We start from the raw sequence: 10448 nt of genomic DNA on the forward strand, positions 1-10448 counted from the left end.
GAAAGCATTCTGTTACCACAGTGGTTAATTAAGTAACATAATCAGGCCCTTTTCATTAAAAGTATCCAAAAATACGCATGTTGAACCTAAACACATGTTGAACAAAGACTACAGAACGCAAACAGATCATGTGTGCAAGTCATTTTGAGGAAGCCAGCAACATGTGAAGCTGCCTGGAGGCAAAGCCTGAACACCAACATATGGTTGTACCACGGGAAGGATCCGCATGCAGATACCACATTCCATTATAAGCCGAGGCTGTGATATTGAGTTGAAACATATCACGAGTACAGTTTGTATGTGCACGATTGCTCCACACCTAGATGTGTGAGAATAGAAACTATGACAGTACTGTTGCATCACTGTACAGGATACTCGGTTATGTAGACCTTCAGGAGTCAGGTGTCACACAACGTTTGAGGAACATAATCACCTGTACTATAGTGGATCACATGATGAATGAGGTTGAATTCATCATGACGTAACCTACATTTCATCAGTACAGCAACCACTGAATGATGCTGCTGTTAATGAAACGGCTGTATGTGCAGGACAATTAAAACCTAGCTGCTATTCCAGCTGAGTCCTGTGTGTTCTAATGAAGACCGAAAGCTGAACTAGTGATCACTGCAAAAATGTAAGTCTGCCATATATAATCAACCAACAATAATAATAAAAAAAACAGTTATTAGTTATGTTTCATTAAAAAAAGAGACTGTTTTAGTCACTCAAATCAATGGTATTTCAGTGGGGGTTTTTTAATACCAAACTCAGTACTTAGTTAAAAGCTTGATATACATGTAGATAGGTCATTATAGAGAGGATCAATACTCCAATTTCTTCTCATAATCTCATAATATTCTGATTTAATTACCATACAAGCATGGGTTTGCTTTGTATACTACTATTGAAAACAAATCAATGACTATAAATCTTCAAAACACAATGCCTCAGATTTGCATCAAATATGTATGTGATATTAAATGTTTCTCTAACAGGTTTTTTTAACCATTGGTTTAATTGTTTGTGCAGAAAATCCGTCTTCAATGGGGGAAGGCGGTCAGGACGAGTTTGGCAGTGCAATAAATGGGTGTCGACCACAGCAGGACACGACTGAGACCAAGGTGTCCTCTTTAGTCATCCTACAGACTGGACACTACACAGCTGAGGCAGACAGACCAACCAACCACAGTCTAAAGATCTGCAGTCCAGATGGAGTCAGAGACCCTGAAGTCATCTATGACAACGTGCCCACTGAGAGCCTTCAGCCCCCAGTGGAAGGTGAGTCACTATTCTCTACATCACGGATCAGTTCTTCAACACTGGGGCCTACACCAACTAAACAGGCTATGGAATTTAATCATATTCATCTTATCAGTGTTTCCCCTAGGTTCAAATCTTTAATGGGGCGGTCGAGTAACATTTTTTTAAGGTCTAACATAGTGTTTACCGCTACCAATATTATTTATTAAAGAATGCGATTTTGAGAATGTCGTCTCTGTCTCTCTCTGCCGTAGGGGCGATGTGTTGATTAATAGCTAGTTGGTTAATAGCTAATGTGGAATTAAGTCATTGACATCAATAGAATTATTAATAATCCCAAAAAAAATTCACAAAATAAATAAATAATGGGTTACCACCCTGAAAAGGGACTAATAACCAAACTATAAATCAAGTCTCATGAATTCTATTCACTCATGAAGAGCAAGGAATTGAAGGTTTGAGTTTGTACACTAGCTAGGTTTCCAGTCAGCACCACAGTACTGTAAAGTATGACAGGGTTTATTAACTTCCAACAATACTGATGAATACTATTTGATATAAACAAAAACGAATTATACAATACCCCAATATCTAAACAACAGTGGTGAACTGTCCGCTCGGCCCTGTTGAGGCGGTCGAGTGGGGATCATGAGGACTGTTGGGGTTCTTGGTGGCACAAAAGCTGTTTGTGCTCTTGTAACATGCAAATTGTATCCAAGGGGGTAGAAGATTTTTTCCTTCTTTGGGAGCTGCTTGGGCAGTGAAGACTGGGGCAGATGGACTCTGGAACATCTAGAAAATGGTTTAGTTTGGAGAGGCCTAAATCCTTAATCCTATCATCAACGCAAAATTGATCTGAGGAGATCGTGCAGTCTGAACCTTGCCCTGACCAGAGTCAGTTGGGAAAGGTTGAAGAGAGATACTGTCTACAACCTCGCATCGGCAAAGGCAGAGTCTGTTCGGAAAGACAGTTTAAAGAGGGGGAACGCACAGACCAGAGCAGAGTGGTTTCACCAATTCGATCCCAGAGCAATCCCACCTAGGTGTTGTGTTCAAATAATAAAGAAACTCCAGACGGACGGGAGACATCTTGGAATGAACAGTGCTAAAAAGAACATCTCAGCTGAGGAGCCGCTGGTCTCCACAAACCAACAGGCCACAGGACGACTTATGACCATCCCTAGACCATGTCTGCTGTCTACAACCAGCCAACTCGAGCACAATGGCTGCCTACAAGTATTTATACCGATCAGTAAAGGTGTGAAAGTCGGTGACCACGCCCCTGGGAGTGGTCCTGGTGAGTTCACTGTAGCTCGGCTGTTGAAGGCCTCTCAGTCTATCAGTTGTGGTGTTATCCAGTATTACATGAATGCATTTCGGTAGATCACATTGCATTGAATACAATCATAACTGTACATTGGTATTATTCTATTGATTACAGTTTCAAAATGAGTGGTTTTATAACATTCCCATTACTTTATCGAATACATATCCCCAGAATCATGGTTGTGTTTTGTTGTAAAATAAATGCATTTTATCTATAGTTAATTTATGAACCTGGTCGTCAATTCATTTTTTAATATCCTACAGTGTGAAGACACATTCCTTGCGGGGGGGGGTTCATGTCCTGCAGCAGCGATACATTCAAAAGTAGGCTATGGTGGGAGCCCAACACCCTTTTATTAAACTGCACATTATGTGTTCTGTTTGCTTCTATGTGTAGATGCTGATGACATCTACGAGGACATTCAGGGACCTGATCCACAGAGCTCTAACGGCTGGAGCTCCAGTGAGTTTGAAAGTTATGATGAGCTGTCTGGTGGCGAGACTTTTCCTACAGCCCGCACAAGTAGAAAGGTAACTCAAAACATGTCTGTTCAATGCAGTGTTTCCCCTACCATTATAACAGGTGAGCGCCCCCCTCTGAAATGACCCTCCGCTGAAAAAGCAGTTCCACACTGACATGAATATGTCCAGCGGGGCAGAGAATGAAGGATCATCAATCCAGCGACCATCAGCTCTGCTTTAGATCATCCAATGACAAACATTTATAATGCAAATAATAAACATGAAGGTCAAAGAATATACCAAATAAATCTTGAAAAAGATTCAAGCAATAAATACAGTTTTGAGCCACTTGGGGGCAGCAGAACAAGCTGCTCACACAACAATGGCCTATTATCATCTTACGTTATACGGTGTGAGGTTGGGATCATGAGGGGAGGCGTGGGGGCCCGGAAATAAAGAACAACCAAATATTCATAAACTTAAAGACTTGTATTGATAAAAAAAACGTAAATCCGACAACAAACCGTCGCTACCAAAAATCGCTTTTGTCACGATTCTCGTTCCCTTCCTCCTCAACCTCACGTCAGCCTCTCCTTTTCTGCTCTTCAAGAACCAATCAGCTTCATTCCCCTCCGCTGGGCAGCCGCCTTGGACCAAGCTGCCTTGCCTCCTCTGGGAGTTCTTGCAACCCTTGGGTGGGATTGTACCTCCCATTGAGGACCTGACCTCTCAGGACATAACAATTGCATATGGACCACCTAGCAGTTACAGAACTACAGGTCCATGTGATGTCAGTTCAATATTCTCTCTCTTTTAGTACATGTATTGTATAACCTGCTCATGCTCTACTGAGTTTGCCAGCTGGTTTCTCACCGTGTGAAACAGAGAAAAGGCTCAAAGGCCAAATCAATGAAGGAAAAAATGCAAAACACTGGGAGGAACTGGAGAGTTGGTGGAAAGTCTCTGTGACCACTTTTCATTCCAGGGGAAATGGATTGATGAACATTTACAATGTTGAAGTTAAATATGTCTGAACAAAACAATGCCTCAAATAGTGAGTATGGATCTTAAACATTCCTTGTTGGTCCGACTCAACCCCCGGCCCCCCTTTATCCCCCCTGGTGGGATGCTGCTGACAGAGGACCTTTGCAGAGTGAATGAAATGAGGAAGTGAAGTATTTCTGTCAATGTCTCGTCAGTCAACACTTCTGTGTTCTGCTTTTGTAACCATGTGTTACTCCGGCAGTGGACTTTCCCCACTCAGCTCATGTTGTTTGAAAAAATACAACATAGTAACAGGAGTAAGCTTTCAGTGTGGAGATGTTATTAAATAGAGTTTGGAGGGAAAAATCTATTGTCTGCATAGAAGAAATTGAATGACGTTTGAGGTATGTGTCTCGTCTTCTCAGTTTTTAACTGAAAAACAGAAATAACTAGTCCTGGTTATTGAATCACTCTGTTTCTCTGTTAACGGATAGAGTCTGGAAAGCTTTGTTGACTTTGAATTTCATTAAAATGTTGTTCGGAGGCTTTGTACCACTTGGCAACAATCCTATTTGGCTTTGAATTGTTGAGTCTACATTAATGGACATTAATGCACAGTCTGAATCAGCCTCATCAGCCTGTGGTGTATAACTGCAAGTCGTGGCGTGTAGAGCTGGGTCCGGCTTAGACTTCATCGAAGCTCCGCTGCTTCCTTCAGCAGGTTTAGTTTTAGTGGTTCAATAGAATTCAATATAATTTGTCTGCTTTTAATTGTATGCTGCTGGAACAAATGTGCTAGTACTCAATATGCTCAGTGATATATTAGTCATATTTTTACCTGCCTAATGTTTATCTTTAACATCAATGGAGTGTCCCTTGTTTTTTGCCTGGTGTTTTGATCGTTGCTCTGCTGTCTGCTGTTGGACTCCCAGCTGCCTGCAGATGTGCTGAGGCCAAAGCAGCGTTGTGCCGTCACAAGGAAGGAGCTGGCGGCGCGTCTCACTGCACCCCCTGTTGCCCACCTCAGGCACAGCTGTGACACTAAGGTAAGGTGTGACTGTCCAGGGTTTGAGGGAGGAAGAGGCTGTTCTGCCGGAGATTAACACAAATTAGGGCTGATAAATCAAACAAGAGCGTTACATTGATTTCGTAGAATTGCATTTCTTTCTACATGGTTGTATCAGATTTGACTTCTCTACTGTGTTATCCAGGTGCAGCAGTTGATGAAAGCAGCGAGAAGTGGTACCAGAAGCGGTGTAAAAAAGACCAAGTTAGCCATGATTCGCAAAGTGTCATTTCTGCAGAGAAAAGATTCCACAGGTGCAGATACTGTAATGAACCAGCTCACCTAATTGGTTCAGTTTATAGACATCAGTTAGACATCAGAATGCATCAATTGTGTGTATATATATATATATATATATATATGTGTGTGTCTGTTTGTTACAGATGTATATACAGCTCATAATGTTTCATTTGCCAGGTGAGGTAAAGGATGATGCAGGTTACCTGGATGTGTCTTTGTGTGAGTTGAAGCACCCTCCACCCCAGCTGTGCCCGATGCCAGAGGGGCTCAGCAGTCAGCAGGTGCACACTCCAGAGGAGCAGCTTTGGTTGTTCTGCAGCGTATTGAGAAAGCACCATACGCACTGCTTACTACGATCAAACTATTTGTACTTGTAATGTGGATCCTCTTAAATACTTACAGTATTTACCTCAACTGCTGTTAATAATAATAATAGTACAATATTTTCTTTGTAGTACATTTTCAAGTTTTAGTTTACCCATTTACTTTCTTGCTTTGGTTTGGTTTTTAACCAGACCTTTATTTATTTTTATCAAATTCTATTTACAGGCTACAATGTTGTGCATTGAAACAACCTCTAGCTCTAAATGTTGATGGGAATGTTTGAGTTTCTCACTGCCTCCTTCAGGTGGTCAGACGTCTCATCCTCAACTCCATTTTGCAGAGTGAAAGCAGCTACCTGGACTCTCTCAACAGAATCCTCCAGGTGAGTCATGTCCCTGATCAGGTAACAGCGAGTCACTGTGTTACTATAGGAGACAGTGAGAGGGGTTTGCTGTAGACCATAACACCAGAGCAGCAGTGCTCACAGAGCTCTTCTGTGGCTCTTCACATTACCATCTTCCTTAAAGATCCTGACCTGCCGAATGAAGTTATTATCAAGCTATCAAGAAATGATCGAGGTCGTCAAAGTGCAGAATCCACACTGTGATCCCCAGCATACTGAGTTACCCTGCTGGACAGAAAGGGACTGCTGTGGGAGCAGTGTGTTCCTGGTAAAAGGGGAAAAAGAAACGGCCACAGAGCTAAGCCTTCTTTGCCTGTCAGGAGTACCAGAGGCCTTTGTTGGAGCCGCAGAACTCGATCCTAAACCCCAAGAAGGTGCGGGGAATATTTTATCGTCTGCAGGAGATCCATCAGTGCCACTTCATGTTCCAAATCGCCTTGGCATCCCGCGTGGCTGAGTGGGATCACAGCGAGACCATCGGAGACCTGTTCGTTGCCTCGGTTAGTCACCTTTGCTTCACTGATTCCTTCTTCCTTTCATTCCTTTACTGTGTTACCATCAGGCTTCAGACCCAACTCCCCTGTTAGTTACATATGCTAATAAATGTTCTCTGAGCCATCACCCCTGGAGACATTATTATGATACAGCTGTTTACACAGGATGACTGGCTCTCAGTCAACTCATCTTCATGTTTAGTGGCCCTTTCACTAGAGAGTTATCTTTATTTAGAGCATGCCATGACTGGATGATATTGAGACAAAAAATGCCTGAGCAGTGGTGTGATATGAGTGTGTGAACATTGTTATACAGTTGATCCAGAGTCTGAAGCTCTGTCCTCCACAGTTCTCTAAGTCCATGGTGCTGGAGGTGTACAGTGACTACATCAATAACTTCACCAACGCCATGACACTGATCAAGAAAGCCTGCGTGTCTAAACCTGCTTTCCTGGACTTTCTGAAGGTGCTCACTCTGTGTTTTATAGTTGAGTTATTGATTATCCAGCGCAAACATTCAACTTGGTACATTTAGAAATGGTAGTATTGAGGTTTTCCAGAAAGGTGTTGAATCTCAACACTGAGGCAATAAAAGAGCAAACTTTGTTTAAAGTGGTAGCTGTGGTGTTTAGAGGTGTGGTGGTATGAGGGTCCACAGTCAGTGCATTACAACAGTAGATGGAGTTCGGAGAAAAAGACAGGAAAAAAGCAAAAGTGATGTAGAGACATCTAAAACCATATGTTTAATTAGTTTGTTACACAGGACAAACATTTATTCTGTTCTGAACAGCATGTTTTCATTAAGGAATGTTGGATTCAATGATAAGCAATCCTTGTTTTTATTTGACATATTTAAAGAGAAAGAACTGGTACAAAACCTATTTCCGTACTTTCAGAAGAAGCAGTCGTCCAGTCCAGACAGAATCACTCTGTACGGCCTGATGGTCAAACCCATCCAACGCTTTCCTCAGTTCATTCTGCTGCTACAGGTGAGTGACCCACTCTCTGATCACGCTAATCAATCAAACTGTTTACAATGATCATTCTGACACATGATTTGTGAAAGTTTATACCCACATCATACAGGTCATTGTAATTCAGTTAAAACTCCTCCGTTCAGACCCTGATCTGTGGTTATGTACCAGCTCTATCCAACAGGACCATAGAATCTCAGAAAGGGCTGTTATGTATTGTGCAGTTGAGTGGACCTGGTTTCATTTCCACGCCTGACGTTTTGCTGAGTTTCTCACAGGAAGTGAAAGACAAGCATGATAAGATTTAAATTCTGCAGTCCTTAAATAAATCATTGCAGGATCGGATACAACTGTTTGGAAGATCTAGTTATGTTGATGGATGAACAACAGGAGAAGAAAAGCATCAGAAAGTTGACACATTGGCTATTGATACCCTTTGATTTTTTTAAATAAGGGGTTTTATTGGCTCTGTGTCCTTGGGCAAGACCCTGAGTTCATACATTGCTGACAGCTCCTGTAGGACATGAACTGTTAAAGGGCTTTAATTAGTTTATTTAAGAATGAAGATCATTGGTTCCTGTTCACGTGAAAGCCTGGTTAACACAGTGCTGCTTTGTTGTCGGTGTTACGTTGTATAAGGACATGCTGAAGAACACTCCAAAGACCCACATGGACCGGCTGCCCCTGCAGCTGGGTCTCACTACGCTGGAGAGCCTGGCAGAGGAGCTCAACGAACAGAAGCGGCAGGCGGATCAGGAGGCTGAGATCCAGCAGTTAGCCTGCAGTGTGGGGGACCGCAACCTCACCAAGGTGACGCACAATGCAATGTAACACACATGCTGCTGATGTCACATACGTGTTAGTCTTGTTTTTGTATTACGATTCATGAAGCACATTCAAGTTTTCAACATCATCTCTTGGTGTCACACAGTAGATGGAATGACCAACATTAAAAGGTAGCATCAATCTGTCCTATAAATATAATGACTGGATGTCTATTGAAGGCATAGCGTGGTGTTTAGAGGTGGTGTTGTACCAGGTTCTTCTCCTTGGGGTTACTACAGTAGTTCAAGGAGAACCAGCAAAGTAATGTACTGATGTATTGTATTTGTCAGTTGTGAGTACACTTTATTCAGAACACTTTGTGACATGGGACTCATCTGGACAGTGGTAATATCGGCTTTGAACGTGCCATAGATATTGTTTTCTTTTAGACCAGTTTCCCATCACAGAGGGCTATCTAACAGCAAGATAAAGCAATACAAATATTTTAAAAGCTTACATTTAAACTAATATAAATCTGTTTAGGTCTGGAAAATGTTCTTGTATCATATCCATTACTTCTAACTAGGGATGTGCCCTTAGTACCACACAAACCATCCCTTTGACTTTAAATGTATTAATTATATATATATATATATAATATAATTATTAAATGTATTCAGTTAGTTTGTTCTGGCAATGTGACGATGTCAGAGTATAGGAGATGCCGGCATGGCAGAAAAAGCCACAACACTGGGTTTTTTGGATTGTACTTGGTTGACGGATACTGAGAGTGTAGGTAAAGTTCTACTTTTCAGCAAACTGCTTTGTGCTTCCAGCTGCTGAACTCGGACCAGAGGCAGCTGATTCAGTGTGAGCTGCTCACTGAAGTTGTTTATGGTGATAAAGGTCAAGTTGTCAAGTCGAAGGAGCGGAAGGTCTTCCTCCTCAACGACACCCTGATCTGTGCCAACGTAAACCTGAAGTAAGTACCCTGAGGCTGCTGCTGCTTTACATGCAATATCTCTCTTACAGTTGATTCTTTACCTTTGTAGGAATGAGAAAGGCTGTGATCGTAGTCGTTGCTATTAACCTTCATGAAGCGTAGAAAGAGTTTCTCGACTAGCAACCCTGTTTGTTCAATTTTCTTTGTCCACCAGGGGTCCCCCCGATATCAGCAGCCTGGTTCCTATTGGTCCCAAGTACACGGTGAAGTGGTGCGGCCCCCTGCTGCAGACGCAGGTGGTGGAGGTGGGACAGGACAGGCAGCAGAGAAGCAACAGTGTCATCACAGCTAGACTCCACAGCCCAACCCCCAGCACCACTGGTACCTCCATTGCTCCACACACACACACACACACACACACACACACACACACACACACACACACACACACACACACACACACACACACACACAACTCACTGACTTAATTGCAGATCTTTGCAGAATACAATTATAACCAAATTCATGCTATAAAAATATATAAAAATATAAAATGGTTAATCGGAAGATTTTTAAAAGGGAACTTTTCCTATAAAAACACATCTGCCTCTCATTGTCCATCAGGTTCAACTTTCCCATTTAGTGCAGGTGCTGCTTAAGAGATAATCTTACATGATGGAGGTCTACAGATTTAAATATTAATAAGAGTCCAAGCTTATTTGCATCTGAAGAATTCAGTCCATAATAATAAACAAATGAAATTAAATAAATGATAAAATGTTGTAGCCTAATCAAACCACTGTGTATGCTCATATCCCCTGTTGCCATTGAGATGGTGTTTATCAAAAGATGCTCTCAGTCACATGTGTACTGATCACAGAATGGACCATCTTAAATCTGCATCTTAGTGAAGAGGGGTTTCCTTCTAGTTAAGTCTTGTACCATCCTTTTCCATCCCATCACCGATGGGTTCACATTGTGTTGAGGTGCTGAATGCTCCTCTCTGTGCCTCAGGTAAAGTGTACCTGGGTCCTCCCAGACTGTACCAGGAGCTGCAGGAGCTGCAGCATGACCTGGCTGTGGTGGAGGAGGTCTCACTGCTGGTGGGCACGCTTCACGGGACCTACCAGGTACTCACACTTATGGCAATGTGCTCAGGCACATCTTAAAACACCGTTTTTGTTCTTTCGACTTTTAATATATT

The 10448-nt window shown here is 42.2% G+C and overlaps 1 protein-coding gene across 3 annotated transcripts in view; it reads left to right on the forward strand.

The window, feature by feature from the left end:
- arhgef10lb (Rho guanine nucleotide exchange factor (GEF) 10-like b) overlaps window positions 1-10448 on the forward strand; it is a 32111-nt gene that overhangs the window by 4410 nt on the left and 17253 nt on the right. For 2 of the 3 annotated variants that reach the window (XM_037481100.2, XM_062566163.1), the window contains 13 exons: window positions 1033-1281; window positions 2987-3120; window positions 4968-5081; window positions 5247-5355; window positions 5519-5622; window positions 5970-6047; window positions 6389-6568; window positions 6912-7028; window positions 7459-7551; window positions 8176-8346; window positions 9138-9283; window positions 9459-9625; window positions 10259-10374. In XM_037481100.2, the coding sequence (XP_037336997.2) occupies window positions 1033-1281; window positions 2987-3120; window positions 4968-5081; window positions 5247-5355; window positions 5519-5622; window positions 5970-6047; window positions 6389-6568; window positions 6912-7028; window positions 7459-7551; window positions 8176-8346; window positions 9138-9283; window positions 9459-9625; window positions 10259-10374 (1778 nt within the window). Of the gene's footprint in view, window positions 1-1032; window positions 1282-2986; window positions 3121-3236; window positions 4440-4967; window positions 5082-5246; window positions 5356-5518; window positions 5623-5969; window positions 6048-6388; window positions 6569-6911; window positions 7029-7458; window positions 7552-8175; window positions 8347-9137; window positions 9284-9458; window positions 9626-10258; window positions 10375-10448 lie in introns of those variants that run through there. The other variant, XM_062566164.1, reaches the window with a different exon arrangement.

This window comes from Pungitius pungitius, chromosome 1, assembly GCF_949316345.1.
Source record: "Pungitius pungitius chromosome 1, fPunPun2.1, whole genome shotgun sequence".
NCBI lineage: Eukaryota > Metazoa > Chordata > Actinopteri > Perciformes > Gasterosteidae > Pungitius > Pungitius pungitius.